The sequence below is a fragment of the Perognathus longimembris genome, chromosome 1, assembly GCF_023159225.1.
Source record: "Perognathus longimembris pacificus isolate PPM17 chromosome 1, ASM2315922v1, whole genome shotgun sequence".
Lineage (NCBI taxonomy): Eukaryota > Metazoa > Chordata > Mammalia > Rodentia > Heteromyidae > Perognathus > Perognathus longimembris.
Genome location: NC_063161.1, coordinates 103,926,819 through 103,949,090, shown reverse-complemented (window position 1 = coordinate 103,949,090; position 22,272 = coordinate 103,926,819). Strand labels below are relative to the sequence as shown.

The following is a 22,272-nucleotide window of genomic DNA, read 5'->3' as shown; positions in this document are numbered from 1 at the left end:
GAACTTAAGTTTTTGTATTCACCAGTCTCACTGACTGGCATTATGAATAAGGTGCTATAAATACAAGTCAAAGGATGAATATATGTGAAAAAACAAAATACAAATAATGAATTCTCCCTAAGATTTTTCCTTTAAGTTTCAAGTTTTTGGATAAACACTTCTAATTCCCATGAAATTGAAAGCTTTAGTATTAAAAGATACCCAGACTACTACTGTTCTCAGCCATCATCATTCAAATAAGACTTCTATCTATACCTGATATTGATTCACTGGTGCTGGAGTGGTCACTTGGTTTAAAAATTTTCCAAGAGATATAATGAACACATCACATTTTTGCTCATGAGCAAAAAATCTACAGTCAGAAGTTGCACATAAAGGGTTTATTTTGAATTTTTAAGGAAGGATGGAATTACATCATAATTATAAAAATTACTTACAGAATTGACAGGTTTATACTGTGTATACTTCTAAATGCAGAGAACAGGGAATTGTCTACACACTGTATAAAATAAAATTAAAACTAAAAATAAATTCAAGCTTGAAAGATGAGGTCATTTAGCTAGGTTTAAAGTGTGAACACAAAGACCTCTGAACTATGCACATTCATCCGAACTGCACTAATGATGGAGAATACAAAGAGCGCAGCATTTCCAAGGAACCACAGACAGTTTGACCTCAATTGTTTCGTTATAGTAATTGTTCCTGTTTCGTCTTTGGAGGACTTTCACTTTGTTTTATTTTTGTTTTGTTTTGTTATTTTAAGACAATCAGTTTTGAGTGTTTTCAGGCACTACAATTTGTGACAATCAAAAACGGTCTTCTAATGGTCTAACAGTGTTCAGAGATTCAAGCCCAATGCACTTCAAGGTTTGGCACATAAAACAACAGAAATGAAATCTGGCTTAGAAGTCACTGTGATTTTGTAGGGAATACACAGTCCCTTCAAATGCTGCATGACATTTACAACTGGAAAATCACCTTCGGTTGGCACTACATCTGCTTCACCAGTGCATTTTTATCCTACAACCACTAGAACAGCACAGTAAGCAAATATACAGAAAACTGAAAGCAAAGAAAAAGAAATAAAAAAGAAACAAAACAAAACCTAAATACCTTTAACATGCAATTTTAGTTAGTTACATTGAACATTCTACTTAGAATAGAGCATGCAAAAAGGATGGTCTGCTTTCAAGGTTCTTCTCTGAAGTTATTTTTTTTACGTGGCAGCCTGACATCACACACGCACGCACACACGATACAATACTAGAGCAGGTAAATGAGAAAGGCCAATAAATTTTATACATAGATTCATGTCTTGTGTTGCCACAAGTCTCATGATAATTTTGGAAATAATGTTAAATTCCTAGGACAAGGAATCAACATCCAGATACCAGGAAAATGCAAGCAATGCATGCAGATCTGAAACATGAGCCTAAAGTGAAGCCCAGGATAAGTGGGCCAAGAGCAGAGTGACTTAAGTCACAGTGACAACCATTCACTGTGGTGTAAGCCACCAAAAAGAAAGAAAAAATGGGGAGAAAAAAGTGAAAAACACAAACAAAAACAAGACCCCTCCCCCTTCCTCAGCTCTAAAGGCAATAAATGGAACAATGATTAAAACCATCATTATCATCATGTTGCATTCCTCTAGAGACTGGGAGATCATGGGTATATTATAGTTGCTTGCAGAAAAACCACAATGCAAGCCTTTAGATAATGTTACAATTATTTCAATTGACCCAACCCTCAGGATACTTCAAAAGGAACTTTCCAACCTGAAGTGTCACTGTACCATGTTCTGCACTGTCTGCATGCTGAACACACTCCTCAAGTTGTGCCACCAATGTCAGTATGGGCTCTGGAGGCCAGGCTCAGCTTTGAGATTTACATGCATGGGGACACATGGCAGATCTGCAGGACAACACCTGTTTGCACACATGACAAGCACCTAAGACTGGGATCCCACACAACTTTGAGAAGCTTGCCCTTGGCTGCCCATGGTCAAGTGCTGGGCACAGGGTAACTGTGTGTGCACGTGGTGAGTGCTTGCTACCATCTAAAAAGCACAAGTCATCCACCTTTGTGAAGGCTGGAATGGAAATCCAAGCAAACCATGGAATGATCTCAAGTATAGAGAAGAGCCCTAGCAGAAGTTAATGCAGACCCCAGAACCAAAGTTCTGAGTGTTTGGCTGACAGCACGCACCCTGGGGTAGGCTCTCTGTCCAAAGTACAGGTAAGATGTTCAATCTCCACAAGAGATTGGTTTCACATACCATCTTTCTCCACACTGTCAAACCAACTGGGTAGCTGTCTGGTTGACTGACAGACCTACCACATCTGCATTTCCACTTCTGGCTCACACCACTTTGCAAGAAGAAATCATGAAAGGAAGGAATCTGTGGCAGAGAATTGCTGGTGTACCCCCAAGCTGACTGAGCTTTCTACAGTAACACATTAACTGACATGCAAAGCTCCAAGGGCCATGGACAGACACAAACCCACACTTACAGTACACCTGGAACAGAACAGCCATCATCACAAAAGGTGTCAGAGATTGATGAAGCCATTATTTGTGAGACATTCTTTGTGGGGAGAAGCCAGGGAGAGGAGAAGGGGAGAAACCTTCTGACCATAATCATGTATCAATAGTAACAGAAATATAAAAGTCCCAGAGAACTTGTTAGAAGGCAACAATGCCATTCTTCAAACTTGCATTTCTCATAGAAAAACTGTTCTTCTAGGAACTTCACCACATACACACAAATCACTGATGTACTGTTGCCTTTTAAATCAATGTGCTAAAATCTAGATTACTGATTTGTACAAATAACGGATCAAATGTGCCATCCAAAATACACCTACATTATACCATATGGACCAAGGACCTGGGCTTTACTTAAAAAGTACTTATAACGTGATTAAAATGTAAACAAAAACATTTACAAAGCTTAGAACTGAAGGCAGTCTTTTATCCAGATTTCTCACCAGCTTATCAAGTTCTAATGTGGGTCATTAACTATTCACAACTAAGTCATATTTGGGCTTATGGTTGAAAGCCTCCAGACAAAAAGGTGCTCTGAACCTCTGACTTTCAAAATGTAAACGTCCCTATGTGCTTCCTGGGCCCCAATTAAATTTTAAATAAAAAGCAGGCATATCATGACTGACTTGGGTCAAGCGCTCCTGTTAAACTGGAGAAAATTGTATCACCCACATCCCAATCCAAGAGGAAAGGACTGCCAGTGGTGTGTGTGCCCGGTTACGCTGTGTGTGTGTATATAATTATATACAGAGGCACACAGACACAGGTAGACAGGTAGATAAGAGATACACAGCTCTCAAAAAAAGGCAGTAACAAAATAATGAACTATGCTTGCATTGTGGCAGCAGAGTAAGACAGTGTTAGAATGAAAAGAAAATGGTTAAGATCTATCCAGATTTAAATGACCATTATAATTAGCTTAACTTTTACCAAGCTTGCTGGAAACTCCCCTCCCAACAGACAGACTTCTTTCTTGCAAGAGGAAGGAGTTCTCCTCACACAAGATGCTTTGTGTTCACGTCAATCTGTACTACTCAGAACAAAGCCAGTTCTGCTGGCAGAGATTGTGGGTTCGCAGGGACATTTAAGCTTTCATTAAACTGGAAAGCAATCAAGTCTTTATGTCTACAAATTATACACTTAAGAGTTCCACAAATTTGGCAAAGTTTGTGATGACATCTAGGATGTTTTCACCAAATCGTAGACATAAATATGGAAATCATCATCAAACTTGATGAAATAGACGGATGGTTTGGCTTCTACTTGGTGAATGACCATGCCAGTCCTTTTGGAGCCATCTTCTTTGGCATATTCCACTTGTTTGCCCACCAGGCTGTCCACAACTTCTCCTGGTTCTCTTTCTGCTGGAGGAGAATCATCTGTTTTTCAAAGGAAAAGGAAAAAAAATGCACCAATTTTGTAGATATACACCAAAACACATGTTAAGTTTAACAATTACCAAAGGTTTGTTTTTTGTTTTTTTTTTTTAAACAAAAAGCAACATCCTGAATTCATCATGATTATCCAACAGCCAGTCAACTTATTTTAAAAGGCAACCCGGGGCTGGAACATAGCTCAGTGGTAAAGCACTTGCCTAGCAAGTCTAACATCCTGGGTTCAATCCCTAGTACCAAAAAAGAAAACAAACAGTTAAAGGGCCACCCAGTAAACAGTGTAGGCTTGAGGGCCATGTGGCCCAGCCACTGAACTCTATGAATGCAGTCAAGAACAGAAATGAGTGCACTGTGTCCCAATAAAACATTACCTTACAAAACTGCTTACCAAACCCAGATAGATGAACAGCTAAAAAAAATTATAACCAAAATTCCTTTGACTCATGATAAATTATAGATAAAACCTAAAAAAAGTTTAAATGACTCTGAAAAAGAATTTCAAAGCAGACAATTCCTAAAGGATTTACTGGCAATATGATACTGAAAATACTTGGGTTCTATTGGTTTTACTCTTGGTTTTACACTGAAAACTCTTACAAGTTCTTTTCCCTCAACTTCACTGCATACCTCATCAGTTTCCTAACTCAGTAACAAAAAAAAAAAAGAAAGGAAGGAAGGAATGAAGGAAGGAAGGAAGGAAGGAAGGAAGGAAGGAAGGAAGGAAGGAAGGAAGGAAGGACACTTCCCCTGCCTTAAAAATAGGTGCTAAACTACAGCCCTATCTAGCCCAGTCCAAATACAGCACAATTTCTGATGCTGGTGCAGGCAACTGGGTAGTGCCCTATGACTCTCTAGGAGAACATATAGACAGACAGCACACCAACACTAACAAAAGTAAAAGCAAAATACAGGGGAAGGGGTAAGGGAGAGCGGGGGGGATAGGGGTAAATCTATTTTGAAAAACCCTTCATGTGTCCTGACTAATTCAAGGCCCTTTTCCTTACAGGATCAGATGTCTCAGCTGTACTAGACTGTGCTATCTTGGCATAATTAGCAGTAAGGCATCAACTTCCAAGTATCCCAGTTTGGACCATATAATATATTTAGATAAGTGATAGTTTATCATTTTGGGTAAGTTCTTTCACTGACTATCCAAACAATGCTATTCTGATCTATAGCAGAAATACTCACATGCAGTACAAATTAAATACCTGTACATAATCAGTTCTTTTAAGCAAGGAAATGAAAATTTAAGCTGAATTATTTTCTTCCCGAATTCTCTTCCCTCAAGCATCATCATACTTTTCCAGACCTTTGGAATTTATGTGTGTAATTCAGAAACCTGACGAGACTCCTACTGAGGCCTACTCTATCAGCAATAGAGCTGGGACTGAATAAATCACCTATCAGAGCATCACAATTTCTAATCATATCACAGTCATAAAAACAGATGTTTGGAAAAAGAAATGAAAAAATGGGCAAGTTGTTGGAAAGACAACAGTTTGCCCGCATGCTTTCTATTATGAATACTTGTTTTAAGTGGCTATTTCCTTATAAGAATGTTAAAAATCACTGATCTTCAGTGGCTTACACCTGTAATCCCAGCTACTCAGGACACTCAGATCTGAGGATCACAGTTCAAAACCAGCCAGGGCAGGAAAGTCCATGAGACTCATATCAATTAACCACCAAAAAACTTGGGGTGGAGCTGTGGCTCAAGTGGCAGAGCTAGCTAGCTACTAGCTAAACAAACAAACAAATAAGCAAGCAAGCAGTGCATTAAGCAAAAAACAAAAACAAAAAAAAAAAAACCCCTCAGAAACAGCATCTAGGTCCCAAAGCTCAAGAGGCAGTGCACCTACCTTAAGCAAAAAAAAAAAAAAAAAAAAAACCAGGGGTAATGTCCAGGTCCTGAATTCAAGCCCTGGGACTGACAGCCACACCCAAAAGTTAAAAATGAACTTCATGCAGGTTGAAGAAATGCTCTTAGGTATTTAAATTGCTTAGTGTACAACTAATTCTCATTATTATCTCGGTAACAAATATAAAACAAACAAGAAAAAGAATTTTGTTAGAAACTCAAGACTGGATGAGTTCACTGATTTAGGAAGAAGCTTAAAGAAATAATAGACAATTGCCATACTCCTAACATATGGCATGCCTGGCAGTCACCATTTGTTCAAGACCAGGGATTTAGGTGTGTGAGGAAAGGGTCTGGATTACTTTAAAAATGAACAAGTTGGGGCTGGGAATATGGCCTAGTGGTAGAGTGCTTGCCTTGCATGCATGAAGCCCTGGGTTTGATTCCCCAGCACCGCATATATAGAAAATGGCCGAAAGTGGTGCTGTGGCTCAAGTGGCAGAGTACTAGCCTTGAGCAAAAAGAAGCCAGGGACAGTGCTTAGCTCCTGAGTTCAAGCCCCAAGACTGGCAAAAATAAATAAAATAAGAAATAAAATGTGTTACTTTAGGGTACAAGAAAACATTTTTAAAAAATGAACAAGTGTACCAGGCTTGTTAGCACAAACCAGTAATCTCAATACCTGAGAGGCTGAGGCTAGAAAATTGTATTTAAGGTCAGCTTGGGCTACCTAATGAGATCCTGTTTCAAAACACAAAATAAAACATAGCAGGGGGGCTGGGAATATGGCCTAGTGGCAAGAGTGCTTGCCTCCTACACATGAAGCTCTCGGTTCAATTCCCCAGCACCACATATATGGAAAACGGCCAGAAGGGGTGCTGTGGTTCAGTTGGCAGGGTGCTAGCCTTGAGCGGGAAGAAGCCAGGGATGGTGCTCAGGCCCTGAGTCCAAGGCCCAGGACTGGCCAAAAAATAAAAAATAAAAAAAAATAGCAGGGTTAACAGAAAAAAAACATTAAAAAAATTCCAAGGAGTTAAGAGGTGTGGTTCAGTTGGTAGAGAGCATCAGCCAATGATGGACCCAGATCAGGTCCTGGTCTCAGAACAAAAGAAATTCTATTTACAATAAGCATAAAAACAAACAAGCAAAAACTCAGGAACAAGCTTAACAAAAGAAAGGCACTGAGAAATGAAAACAGGCTCTGCTGTGGGCAGGAGGAAGGCTAGGCTAAGAAAGAGGATAAAGAAATCTAGCTAAAAAACATAGTCAAAATAGATTATTTGCAGCTATGAAAAACAGAGAAATGAAAGAAGGGTAGTAGGGAGAGTGACAAAGGGTGAGAAGGGTGAGAGATTGATTCAAATACATTGAAAACGTGTAGAGAAGTAATAATGAACTCCCTCATAAAGAAGCTAACATACCTATGGAGTTGCAAAAGAGCCAAAATAGAAGAAGCAATGCTGAAAATAAACACAGACAGAGGGCTAACATTTCCAGGTTTCAAAACTTACTACTGAGGAGACTAAGGTGGCCAATCCCAGCCATCTAGAAAGAACTTGTCTCAAAACACCAAACAAACAAACAACACAAAACCCACTGTGGATGCAAATGTACAATGATGCATCCATTATAAATATCAGTCTAACAGTTCACCCAAAAAGCCTAGAATTAGCACTATAACTCAGCTATTATTCTACTCCCAGCTACATACTGAAGAGAAAAGTAAGTGCCAATATAGAATCACAGACATGAATGTTTACAGCAGAAACTCAAGATAACATGATAGAAACAACTCAAGCTACCATCAATTGAAGTCAAACATTATTTGGTCATTGAAAAGAATCAAGTACTGATATATTTGTAACACATGTATACAGAAAGCAAATGTTGCTTAGGGCTATGAGGCAGGGTGAGGAGTGAGAGGTATAGATATGTGGTTTCTTCTGATGTGATGAAAATGTTTTAGAGGTGCTGTGAAGACTGCACACCACACAAACAAGCTAAAACCACAGACTGTGTGGTATACATGGGATGACTACACACAAAGATCAGCATCAACAAAAATGTTTTCTTTTGTTTTGAAAACCAGGTCACACCCTTTTTCTACTTTTCTCACGTGGTGAATTTGCATTACCTTAGACTACTGTAGAAATAGCTAAATGGTATTTAGGAGTCTAAACATTGATCCTGTAATCTCTTTGCTACTCTTGATTTCTGTGGATCTGGGTTTTACATATAAGGCCTTATTATTATGCATACTTGGCAAACCCTTAACTAATTAACTATATTAAAAGCACCCAATTAACAGTTTTCTAAAATCAATGTTTTCTATGAAGTTCAAATATTTACAGATAAAATTATAAATGACTAAGATTAGCTTCAAAGTGATTCTGTAGAGGAAGAAGAGATAAAAACAAGGCTTGAGATTATATAATAATTGTTAACAGCTATTTTGTTCCTCATACTTTCATATATTTCTAAATAATAAAAATAAATATTATTGTCAATAATTTTTCAATACCTCTCATTTTATTTAGGAAACCAAGCAAAAGTGATTCAGAAACATTTTCTTATCTAAAATTCGTGACAAGAGGACAAAAAAGTCATATGGCCCAAGTTTGTGCCTGACCAAAATATATGTCCAAAAATAAAACTGCATCTGCAAAATAGTTGATGAAACCAGGTTTGTGCCTGTAAACCTACCTACTCAGGAGGCTAGGAACTGAGGATCACAGTTTGAAGCCAGCCTATGGTCTTTGAGACTCATCTCCAACTAACCACCAAGGAGCGGCAGGTAAAGCTGTGGCTCAAATGGTAGAGTGCTAGCCTTGAGCAAAAAAGCAGACAGTGCCCAGTTTAAGCCCAGGACCCCTAATCCCCTGCTCTACCACACACACACACACACACACACACAAACACACACACACACACACACACACACACACAGCTGAACAAAATCTTAAGTCAAAATCTAATTTCTTGAATGAGAAATAAGAGCTGCCAATAAATACTTACTAGAATCGGGCATGATGCGAAGGTCGCCCTCTTTGTAATCATCTAGGAGCTGGTACATGTACAAGACAGGGTCTTTCTCATAGGTGATATAAAACCATGTGTTCATGACAGGTGCCCGTGCTAAGACCATCCCCCTCCACTCATCTTTAGAGCCGTCCTCTGTCTCAAACATATGCTCCACTGCTTTGCCAATCATCGTGTCTGCCAAGTGTGCATCACTGATTCGAGATGTTGCTGGGAATTAAAAGAATAAGAAAAGAAAGTTGACAAACTATCTTACTGAATATTTAAGATAAAGAATCGTAGGTAGAGCTTTAAAAGTAGAACTAAACCAACTGTGAAGTGTCTGCATACAGTCCATCTTCCTTCCCTTCATATGAATAGTAGTGTGCTCAAAGAGTTTCATTACAGCTGTTTTAAAAGAAGCAGGTGGCGTCTCATCAACATTGCTCCCACGTTAAGATTGCTTCTCATTAACCTATCCCACCATCTTGTGAGAATCTGTGATGACTACTAGCCTACAAGAAAGAGTGACCACTATGTTATAATAAATTGTTATTTAAAATGTTCCCTGATTACCAGACCCAGGTTAGCCTGACTTTGCCTACAGGTTTATGCCATGTTCCTTCTGGATGCCCATCCATTAGCCCCTTTCTGTTCCTTCTCTCCTCTATGCAGGCATCCACCTCTGCCTGATACTCTTCTGCAGTGCTTCAGGGCTAGCTCCTTCTCCAGCATATTCCCTCTGGATAACTCTCCATGGCTACCAAGGTAGAAAAAGCCCAATATCCCAGTCACACAACACTCACAGCTCTCAGTAACATTCCCCACGGCAGGCTATGAGTATCTGAACTGCTTCATGATAGCAAAGGCCTTCTTCCTCTATGACTTAAATCAAATGGCCCACAGACCCTACCTACTCCATAATTCTTTTTAGTAAGTGAAACTTTACCGGCTCCAATTTTTGTTTCTAATACTAGGAAAATAATAGAGAAGCCTAATGATTTAGTTGTTCTAGTCCTCAAATTTTATTTATTTACTTTTTGTAGGTCATGGGACTTTAACTCAGGGCCTGGGCACTTGTCCCTGAGCTCTTTTGCTCAAGGCTAGCACTCTACCACTTTGAGCCAAGCCACTTCTGGCTTTTGAGTGGTTTATTGGAGTTATGAGGAGTCTTGTGGACTTTCCAGCCCAGGATGGCCTCAAACCACGATTCTCAGATCTCAGCCTCCTGAGTAGCTAGAATTATAGGCAAGAGCCACCAGCACCTGGCCAGTCCTCAAATTTTAAATAATCATTTTCATCAGTCTCTGTTAAATAAAATCAAAAGAACAAAAGTGAGATTTTCTGGACAAATGTTCACTCTTCAGTTTGATCAGCCAGGTAGTAACAATCAGAGATGACATGGAATTCCCCCTTATGACATTTAAAACACTGCCTTAGGGCTGGGAATGTGGCTTAGTGGTAGAGTGCTTGCCTAGCATGCATGAAGCCCTGGGCTCAATTCCTCAGTACCATGTAAACAGAAAAAAACAGAAGTGGGTGCTGTGGCTCAAGTGGTAGAACACTAGTCTTGAGCTAAAGAACAGTGTCCAGGCCCTGAGTTCAAGCCCCAGGACTGGCAAAAATAAATAAATAAAACCCTAAAACAAAAAAAAAAAAATACTGCTTTGTGTCAGCAGATTTCAGGACTCTTTTACATTTTTAAACATTATTGAAAGTGTAAAAAAGCATGTGTTTATGTGGACTGTATTAAACAAAAATTTATTTAAAATACCTACACAATAAGTTTTAAATGAAAATATCTTAACAACGAGAGAGAGAGAGAGGCGCCTAATTCTATCAACCTGTTATGATCTATTCTTTAAGCTGGTGTATAAAATACAGTCTCACAAAAATACTGCTGATGAAAACACTCTAAATGGTCTTTAAGATAATTCTAGAGGGCTGGGGATATGGCCTAGTGGCAAGAGTGCTCGCCTCTCGTATACAGGAGGTCCTAGGTTCAATTCCCCAGCACCACATATACAGAAAATGTCCAGAAGTGATGCTGTGGCTCAATTGGCAGAGTGCTAGCCTTGAGCAAAAACAAGCCAGGGACAGTGCTCAGGCCCTGAGTCCAAAGCCCAGGACTGGCAAAAAAAAAAAAAAAGGTAATTCTAGATATTCTTCTTCAAAAGTCAACAACAGCTATCCCTTAAAAGTTAGTTGCAACATAGAATCTGAACAATTCCCAATGGACTTGTGCTGCTACATTAAAGAAAAAAGTATCTGCCTTCCAAATATACAAAGAATTCCAGTAACTCAACAATAAGAAACTTGATTTTAAAAATCATCAAAGACCTTCAAAGGACATTTCTCTAAATATGGCACATGGCTAACAAGCAAATTAAGAGAGGCTCAATATTAATTGCAAATCAAAACCACAATAAGCTGTATACTATCTCATATCTATTAGCATGACCACAAAAAAAAAAAAAGCAAGTGCTTAGGAGATGAAGCATGGAACCCTGTGTACACTGATGGGATTACAAACAGTATGCTCCCACATGGATGAACCCCAACTATATTATTCTCAGTGAAATAAGCTAGCTGTAGAACTCCTGGATGATACTATTTATAAGGTACTCTTAGTAGTCCAATTGAGAGACAAAAAGGAGAAGAGTGAGTGCCAGAAGCTGAGGAGAGAGAAAGGAGAGAGAAAGGCGAGTTGTTTAATGGCAACAGTATTTCAGGGTGCTGAAGTTCTGGAGATGTATTTTACAACTCAGCATAATAATGCTCCTGAACTGTACACTTATTTTTCAAATGATTAAAATCAGTCCAAGTATACACAGGTCAAAATCAAGATCCTACGGAAAAACAAAAGCAGAAAGAGGTTGGAAGCATGGCTCAAGTGGTAGAGCCTCTGCTTAGAAACCTCAGATGGGAAAGGGAAGGAGAACAGGAAGGGAAAAGTTTTGTTTTTTACACTAATGTAAAATCACTATCCGTGTTGCCCTTGCCCTTAGAACAGCTTTTACCAATGTATGGTTTGCTGGCATCAGGTTTTGCTGATCGGCAGTGGGAAGCTTCACTGCATCTATCAAAGTATAGATACAGAGCGCAGATCCCATCTCAACATTATGAAAATAATGTAGACTTGCAAACCTTTGGACTGGCTTCTGGGACTGGCTAAGGCCCCCAGTGACAGAGCAGTCACTGCAGAGGGAGTCCTGTTACTACATGCCTTTCAGCTGACTTGTTACAACCTTTAAGTAGAGGAAAACACAAATGTAAGTATAGTCCAGTGTATTGTCAAGTTTTCCTCCTATCTACAGTACAAAGGGCAAAAGATTTTAGACTTAGGTTTCACAGTGAATAGTAATTTTAAAATTAAGAACAAATGACTACTCTCTGAATAAGGAGCATAGTACATAGCTGATTTGCAGTAGCCTGGAGCTAAAAGCAGTGCTACATAATAACCCTTGATCCAACCACCAGAAATACTTGTCTTCCTTTTATCAGTTCCATAATTACACAAGGACAGCTGACCACTGGTCACAGAGCAATACATGGCAAAGTTCAAGTGATCTAATCTAGCAATCTTTTGTTTTGTTTTGCCACTCTGGAGCTGCTGCTTCTTTTTTCTTTCTTTCTTTCTTTTTTTCTCAAGGCTAGCACTCTACCCCTGAGCCACACCACCACTTTTCTGTGCATGTGGTACTGAGGAATCGAACCCAGGGCTTCAAGCATGCTAGGCAAGCACTCTACCACTAGAGCCACATTCCGAGCCCTGACCTAGCAGTCTTAACCAAGAATGGGTATAGATTAAAATTTGGTGTAAAACATTACATGACAATTATTTACCATAAATAACTGATACAAGTTTTTGAATAATATTCTTTAAGTTCTGTAGGCAAGATTATTGAATACGTTAACAAGTTTCAAATATGGGAAGTGGATTGATGTCAAGATCAGGAAGAAATACAGGATGCACACCTAAGAGGTAGAATATGAATTTGCTACTGTGGTAAAGATTTATTAATTTGTTGGGGGAAACACTTATACTAAGAACATAATGAATGGCACATTATGAAGAAAAACAAGAAAAGGGGTTGAAAAACAAGAAAAGGGTCCTTCCTTTGCAATTTGATCCTATAAAACTCTAGGTCTACTGAACTTTTATTTTTTTAACAAGATGAACTTTAAAGACAATTCTAAAAGCATAACTCAGTATCTTAAGGAACAAGAACACCACTGTAATAATAAAACATTTAAAAGTAAACAACCTTAAGAATGTAACATTAACTTGGGTATATCCACTCTCCTTAAAACTAAAATGAGCAATATTACTATTTACCTTAGACCTTAGATCCTAAGAATATTTGCAAGGAAAACTGATACCATGACATAAAAGAGCTGTTTATTTCAACATTGTTTAAACAAATACCAAAAAAAATGGACAATGAAGTTCTTGGGTACTTGCAATTGACTCAAAGTACAATAATCATGTATGTAATACAAAGTGAAAGATGCACCTCATACAAAGATTTAAAAGTCAACCTGTAAGATTTCCTTTAGCTATTCTACATGATGACATCATAGGATTGAAAATGGCAATCTTATCAACCAGAGTCTAGGTAATAGTGAGCAAAATCATTAGATTGTAAGTCTCTTAGTGAATATGTTATACAAACTTAAATTCTTCAAATTCTCTGGACTGTGGTTTCAGATCAATATGGGTTTATTTGCGGTTTTAAATACTCATCAAGAGTGCTTCAAACATAAGTAAAAATATCAACAATATCAAAGAATAGTCCAAAAACATCAATTTCAATCATCACTTTCAAACAATAATGCACAAATAGTTATAAACCAAAAAACCAAAGCAACTTACCAACTCTGTCAGGGAGGACTTCAAGTGCAGAAACTCTTTCATCTTTATTAAGTTCTAGTCCATAAACACAGTCAAATCCGTCATACTTTATAAGATACAAAGAAGGATTCACGGGCACCTGGTCCAGGACAGTCCCCTTCCATTGGGTGACAGGGCCGTTGCCCTCTCTCCACCCATGTTGGATCCTGCAGCCTACGATGTTCCGCCGTGGCTGGGACACAGGCTTGCTGGGCCCCACACTGCTCCGATGTTTTCTGTATTCACACACATACACACACACAAGGTGTTATCTCACAAGTATGCATACTTAGATCCAACACTAGCAGAGACTGGTATGCTCTCATTACAGACAATCCCAAGATAGGTGCAAGCTCCTATTAGCAAGCCCGGTGTTTAGTCCCTACAACTCCAACACTCAGGAATCTATGACAGGAAGACTGGGAGTTCTAGATCGCCTGTTAAGAAAATAAAACAAAGCAAACTAAAACCAGCCTATTTACCACATTCCTGCATCCAGAGACTTGAGCAGCATTCATGGGTGAGGCCTCATCCAGAACCAAGTACGTAAAATGGTTTGTTTCCTGTGGGCCTTGGGCTGAGTATTATACCAGCCGCTCCCCTGGTTCTCAACCTTCGAAGTCAGAATGGGTTACACCATCAGCTTCTCTGTGCCTCTAGCACACGGATCACAAACCACAAGCTTTCTCTCACTTCACACTACAGGAGTCAATTCCAAATAGTAAATCTCCTTCACAGTCATCCCTCTCTCAATACTTCTATTTAAATATACATTACATACAAATATAAATACTACTACATATTTATATGAGAACTATAGACATATACATCTATAGAAACGGAAAAGCCCAGGAATGGGACAATGCGACAGCTAGCTATGACATAATGTAAGTTAGACAAGGTATAAAGAATCCATTAATTGGAAAAAATGTTAGAGACATGTGGAAATGAAACCACAGGAGTTCAAAAGGAAAATGGACAAATAATTGAAAGGAGATAGACAAGGCAAACATGATTATGATGACAGAAACATCTATAAAACATCTATACAAGTGTTATACGTAAACCAAAGATATACAAGCATACTAAAAATGTATTTCTACAGAACTTTCATAAAACCTAACACCTGAACAAATATATCCCTCTGGGAAATCACACACAGAACAGGTGATACTAAGAGATCTCCTAATCAATGGATTTTACCGAAAATAATACATTTTAGGTATCCAGGCAAAAGAACTAAATCATATGTAAAGTAAAGAACATGGGGTTTTGACAGTAGCACTTTGTGCTAAAACACTATGGAAGCTTAAGGCTCTCCACTATTTATATGCAGTAAGAACTGTGTGCTGCCCTTTGAGGATGGAGCAGTTATAAACATGAGAATGCAAAGAATGCTCTTCTCATGAACATTGCCTGATGAAGCTGTACCTCTGTGGGCTTCAAATAATCAAATGACTTGGTTCAGCACAAGACTGGCAGAAGGAATGGATGTACTTAATTACAGAATAAATGTTGGGGACAAGACAGAAAAAAAAAAGGAACACAGCTGACTCTTGAACAAGGCAGAAGCCCTTAAGAGCACTAAGCCTAGCCTCAGTCACAAATCCCCACTTAGCACAGCATGGTGGTCCACCCCTGTAATCCCAGAATTCAGGAGGAGGAAGGAGGACTGCAAGTATTAGGCCAGCCTGAGCTACATAAGCAAAGGCTGTCTCAAAAGAACAAAAAAATCTAAGGTATTTTTTTGGCCAGTCCTGAGGCTTGAAGTCTGGGCCTGGACACTGTTCCTCTACCACCCCGAACCACAGCGCCACTTCCAGCTTTTTCTGAGTAGTTTATTGAAAATAAGAGTCTCACAGACTTTCCTGCCTGGACTGGCTTTGAAGCATGATCCTCTTATCTCAGCCCCCTGAGTAACTAAGACTATAGGTGTGAGCCACTGGCACCTGGAGATTTTTAGACACTTAACTACACTAGTAGCCTACTATTGACCAGGAAAGGAAACCTTACCAATTATAATACAATTAACACATAGTTTCTATATGCATCACAAGTGGAAAAGAAAATAAGGCAAGAGCCACCAGAGACCACTTGCTAAAACACTGCCTCACTTCCTGGAGGAATTGCCCCAGAACATCCTATGCAGATTTCTATGGAGATGAGACACAGCAACAGGAGACTATGAAACTATCACAGTGGCACATAGAGCCTTTCATGCCATTGTAACTTATTTGTGTATAGTTCTCTGAGAATGGCATCATGTACAGTTTTGAATAGGGCTTGTTTGCCCGGGTTTTGGTACATTTTACATTTTTATAACAGGCATTTGTGCACAGGTAGTAAAATGATATCACAGATATATGTATAAATTTTGTTTTCATAACCTACCTTTTTCTCAGCAAGGTTCATCTGCAAATTTTTTCAAACTGCTGCACATTTTCTCACAAAATTCAAAAGTAGGTAAGTAGATAAGATTTACTTATTTGAGCAGACCCTGTTACTTAGGGTCAATCACAGGGAGTAACTCATCTGTTCTGACGACAGATTTTCACTTTCTGCTCAAAATGTAAGAAAAAAATTGCAAAATACAATAAGCAGTCTGACTCCCTTACGAAGTTTGAAACCAAAGCGCGTGACTTCACATTAGAGACAAAGACCAAATTCAATACTGTTCACAATATAAAAGCTATATAAACACCCTAAAAAAACCTGAACAGGGCTCTGCACTCAATCCCCCATAAATGCACAAAGACTGCAATTTAAAATTTAAACATTATCTGTGCCTAATAACTAGTGACACTCATATCCTAAAGAAAGTAGATTTCTAGACATTTCCATAATTGCTAGGAATGTGCAATGAGATCTAATTGGCCTTTCTGGAAATAATGAGAGTTTCACATTTCTCTTAGAACATGGGAACTCTTCTGAGAAATACTTTGCTCTCTTCCAAGAGTCAATTAATTCCATAACTTCTTCTGATCTTGAGGCCAAAATCCAAGTGACTCCCTTAAAGAACCAGGCACTCTTCACACTAAGAGCAAGGGCCATAGTAAGTTCCCAGCATATGGAGGAAAGGATTCTATTACATGTACTGCCCTGTAGTTTTACATCCTATCATTCTACTGTATTTTCACAAATACAATAGGTTCATCAATGTGGTTACTCTATGTGTCAACTTGGCTATGTCACAGTACCTGAGTATATGGTCATATACCAGTGCAGATGTGACTGTGAAGGTTATTTTTAAGCTAGAATTGTTATTTAAACTTGTACACTACCAGTGTTGCAGCCTTAGGGACAAAGAATGTTGCCATATCAGGTCTTTCTGCTGGCCTACCCTCTAAATTCCAGACTTATTACCTCCTACAAATGTGAGCCAATTCCTTCCTATGAGTCCTCCCTCCCTCTTTCTCCTTCTCTCTATCCCTCTCCCTCCTTCTATTTTGATTCTCTGGAGAAATGAAAGATTCGAGATGCATGAAATTCTGATCACTTTGAATATCAACATAACCACTATAAAGTTAGCAGAATTTCTAGTTCAATGTCACAACCCTTCTTCCATACTGGCAATATTCTTCTGTAAATAGGGATCATCTGCAGTTCTTCTTAATAATGTTTGGTTGATCCTTCTAATCACATGTTCCTACATTACTTTTTCCCCTGGCTGCCCTCAAACCATGATTCTGGAATTACAGGAGTGAACCATCATTCCTGGCCCAATACTTTTTCACTCTCTCTCTCTTTCAAAATCACTTTTAGATGACTTTTAGCATGTCATCTCCTTATTCCCAAAAGAACTCAAGTGTATTTAATAGACATGTTATTTCTGTGCAATTTTCTTTTTTTTTTTTTTTTTTTGGCCAGTCCTGGGCCTTGGACTCAGGGCCTGAGCACTGTCCCTGGCTTCTTCCCGCTCAAGGCTAGCACTCTGCCACTTGAGCCACAGCGCCGCTTCTGGCCGTTTTCTGTATATGTGGTGCTGGGGAATCGAACCTAGGGCCTCGTGTATCCGAGGCAGGCACTCTTGCCACTAGGCTATCTCCCCAGCCCTCTGTGCAATTTTCTTAATGAACAACTTCTTACAGTTTTTCCACCAACAAATGCTGATGGTATTAGCTAGGCACTGGTGGCTCATACCTGTAATCCTAGCTACTCGGGAGTCTGCAATCTGAGGACTGTGGTTCAAAGCCAGTACTGGCAGCAAAGTCCACAAGACTCTTGCTGCCAGTTAACAACCAAAAGGCTGGAGGTGGAGTTTTGGCTCAAGCAATAGAGCCCTAGTCTTGAGAACAAAAGCTGAGTTCAAGCTCCAGAACCAGCACCAAAAAATAAAAATAAATAAATAATAATTTAAAACTGTCTACTATTTATTATAATCAGGAGTCAAGCTTTCTGACTACTGGGCCAACATTACAAGCCAGAGTGTTTAAAGAAGAAGAAAAAAGATCAGACCATCTTCAATATTAACAACATAGAAAGGTTAAATTACGTTGTTAATAACAGACTTAACGGGACTGGTGATAAAGCTCAACTGGAAGACTACCTACCTAGCAAGTGCAAGGCTCTGAGTTCACACCTCAGTTCCACTGATATAGACAGAGAGACTAAAATTCTTCCAACCAGCATCTAATTAAAGACAGGTTTAGAACTTCCTTAAATAACAAGCAGTGTATCAACATCTCATATTTGACAAAATGCCCAATTTCATTTGTCCATCCATTTTGCAGTGCTGGTGATCGGACTTATGGCCTTGTTCAAAGTAGGCAAGTATCCTAGCACCAAGCTACACCCTAAGCCTAAAATGTTGCTAATTATTAAATTTGGGTACGTGATGCTAGATTTACATACTACTTCACTTTTGTATAGATATAAGATTTTCCATTGTAAAGATTAAATATTGAAAAAACAAAGCTGGAATCAGAGGCATGGTTTAAGTGGTTGAGTACCAGCTGTGAATGAAACAGCCAAAGGAACTGAACCCTGGTGGTTCTCTCCTGGGAGTGTCTTCCTTTGGTCTCACTGTGTAAATGTCTGGAGTCCTGTGTGATTTATCATGTCCAAGTGTATTTTTTTGTCTTTTGCAGTCCAGAGTGTTTCCTTGTACATGTTTTGGGGAGGGTAAAGAGAGAGCACGAAAATAGTAGGACAAAGAGTGAACAAACACAGCAGTGATACTAATTAGATACTATATTGAAAATGAACTATACAACTTGTGGGGGGGCACAGGAAGGAAAAACACAGAGAGTGAGGGTAGGGGAGACACTGTTCAAAAAGAAATGTACTCATTACCTAGTTTATGTAACTGTAACCACTCTGTACATCTCCTTTACAATAACAAATTTTAAAAGAAAAAAGCCTAATGAAAAAGTGAGGCTGAGTTCAAGCCCCAGTACCCCCCCACACACACACGCATGCACACACACAAAGTATACGAACCAATGGTTTTGCAGTACTTTCACAGAACTATGGTACCATCACTACATCCTAAGTTTAGAACATTTTTATTTACCACCTGCAAACAAACTCTTTTCCTAAAAACCATTACTCACTTCTCCCTTAGTCTTAGGCACCCACTAATTTACTTTCTGTATCAACAGGTTTGCTGAATCTGAACATTTTATTTCATATAAATAGAATGATATAATCGGAAAAACAAAAGCATGCAAATATTTTAATCTTAAGTTACTAATTAGAATTTCAAAATCAGGAAAAACAAAAATTAAAGCTTTTCCACATGAAGTGAACATATGAATAGGAGCACAAGACAAAGTAAAGTGTTAGAAATATGTCAAATAAGGAAAAGCTTTCTGGACCATTTACTCCAAGAACATCCCAAGTAGAAAAGCATATGTGTGTGTATGTATGTATGTACACACACACACACACACACACACACACACACACACATCTGGTGGTGTGGGGGGGTCAGTTGTGGGGCTTGAGCTCAGGGCCTGAGCTCTTCAGCTCAAGGCCAGTGCTCTATCATTTTGAGCCACAGTACCACTTCTAATTTTCTCGGGGTTAATTGGAAATAGGAGTCTCACAGACTTTCCTGTCCAGGCTGGCTTTAAACCATGATTCTCAGATCTCAGCTGCCTGAATAGCTAGGATTACAGGTATGAGCTACAAGTGCTTGACTGATTATGTTATATTTTAAAATGTCAGCTCTTGTTTATCAAAATGAATACAAAGGAAGGAAAAACATGTTTTGGGAGGCTAGTCAAGGAGGGAAAGGCAAAGGAATGGAGGTAGAAGGGGGGGAAAATGCAGTCATTATATTCAATGTACACTATGTGAAAGATATTGAACTTTAGTATAAGGATAGGAAGGAGAAAATGGAGAGGAAAATGGAGAGAGAATGATGGAAGAAGTGACACTGACCAAAACGTTTCCAGTGGCAAAACTTACTTTCAATGTATTATTGGTCTTGCTTCCCTGTCAATGCCTACAATTTGTGACATATTTCTGTGTGTATTTTTGTCTTCTATTTTTGGCAAGAAGTGGCCTACCATGTATGGCAGTGAGATATTAAGTACATCTATCATTAATTAGCATACCACTGGATATGGCAAAAGGAAAAAGAAATAATACCTAAGCAATCATCAGAGAAACAAGAACATACTCATCTAATCTTTCATTTTCTCTTCTCTAGGTCATTTCTTAAAATGAATATTATGAATGCTTGCTTACATGCCATACTCTTGAGGTCACTAGAATACAATAAGGGCATAAACTTTCAATATGAGTAATTTGGAAGTGGCTGCTATATAGTGATTGTGTAAAGGTGTTTGTAGCATGGTCTAAGGTGGAAGAGCACAGCCTGCAGTGAATAGCTGTTTCTGTACCTAGACACCTACAGATTATAGCACTGAGAACATACTTGTCACTTTACTTCTGGATGTGGGGGTGGACACCTATACTCTCAGCATGTAAGAGGCTAAGGGACTGTGAGTTTGATACCAGCATAAACTATATGCTGAGACCATCAGCAAAGCAAAACAAGGAATAGATACTTAAATCACATTTTAATGTGAGTATGCTTTCTCTAAATGGCTAGTTTAGAAAAAGTAGTCAGTGCAGCATTACAGGCAGCCTTCTAGCATGAAACCCAGCTTCTGTACAAAGGACCATCCTGTAAATCACAAATATAGACAAAGGGAGAAACCCTGCATCTAGACAGATCAGATTTGCCAGAGACATGGGAGAGGTTCACCATATGCCAACTTGCACACCACTGCTATTTCCTACAACTAGGCTGGCTCCACAGAAATGGGAGCAGACCGTGATTCTTAAAGGTTTCAACCGATGAGGGACAACCAAGCTCAGTTCAGCCAGACCAAGCAGAGGGAACAATGTGGAAACATGACTGTACTGTTATCAGACACTGGACTAAAGTGAGCTGGGAATCTGCTTTTTAAAGAGGTATTTAAATAGTAGTGGTACTGTGACAAGTGGTAGAGCGATAGCCTTGAGCTCAGGGGCAACTCCCAAGCTCAGAGTTCAAGCCTCAGGACTGACCAAAAAGGAGGTTACTTAAGTGTGCTAGTTAACTAAGGGTCAGAGCTACCGAAAAATGGGCTGGGGGGGGGGCAGGAAATATGACAGAAGGGATGAAATTGACTAGAATACAGTATAAATGTACAGAGAATTAACAATGAAGCACATCACCCATGATATCTGATAAAAACAAAAACTAAAAAGTTTCCAAATTGCTTACTTGTGGGATGTCCTCTTCTTCATCATATTTGCAGACACTCCAGCATGGCCTGCAAGAAAGTGATCTGCAGTTAGTGCAAAGTGGAAAGAATATACCAGATCTTGGGAAATTTCTAACTTCTGCAAAAATAGTACATCTGTCTGTTAATAAACCAACAGGTTAAGTGAAGTGGGGAGCTGGGGATCTGGCCAGAGCCATCTTGGCCACATGGTGGAATAAGGTGAAGCCCCCACCTCCTAGGTGATGGGTGTGCCTGAATCCCTGGCGGCAGGGGTGGGGACTTGGATGATAGGTTACTAAACCTGTCAGCCCAGTGTCTAGGACTCGTTCCCTGTGACCCTGTCCCCTGACCTGACCCTATTTAGGCCCAGACCAGCTCAGGTGCCATTATGCCATGCCACGTGTCTCCATGTTCATGTACTGTCACCTATCTCTTCTCCAATCACCATGGCATCCCAACTCAGCTCTCCATTTGAGCTGAATTGGCTTGTTGGTATTGTTTTTGTTCTTTCTTTCCTCTCTGGTCTTCACAGCTCAGGCTCAGTTTCCTAACTGTGTTAAGTATATTTGCTGGCTGCTAATCTTTGAGACAAGAGTCCACCATGCAGTCACCAGCCTTTTAATAAGGACTCCAAAATTCAACCTCTCAAAAATGTGGCCCCTCCATTTTTGTGCCTTACAACATAAGCAATTGTTTATTTACTTAACTTTTACAAAAGGAGATCGTCTGGGCAGACAAAATGGCAGAGACAATACTCGACTCCCAAATCAGCCATTAAAACACAAAACCAAGCCAGCTACTCAGAAGGCTGAGCTCTGAGGATGGTGGTTCAAAGCCAGC

The 22,272-nt window shown here is 39.3% G+C and overlaps 1 protein-coding gene across 1 annotated transcript in view; it reads right to left on the bottom strand.

Moving 5' to 3' along the window:
- Positions 1-353: 353 nt before the first annotated feature.
- Positions 354-22,272, bottom strand: part of Spin1 (spindlin 1) — a 57,246-nt gene continuing 35,327 nt past the window's right edge. The window contains exons 3-6 of the mRNA XM_048338101.1: positions 21,432-21,480; positions 13,694-13,947; positions 8,815-9,048; positions 354-3,923 (exon numbers count right to left, since the gene is read on the bottom strand). Of these exons, the coding sequence (XP_048194058.1) occupies positions 3,724-3,923; positions 8,815-9,048; positions 13,694-13,947; positions 21,432-21,480 (737 nt within the window). The 3' untranslated portion in view covers positions 354-3,723. The remainder of the gene's footprint in view (positions 3,924-8,814; positions 9,049-13,693; positions 13,948-21,431; positions 21,481-22,272) is intronic.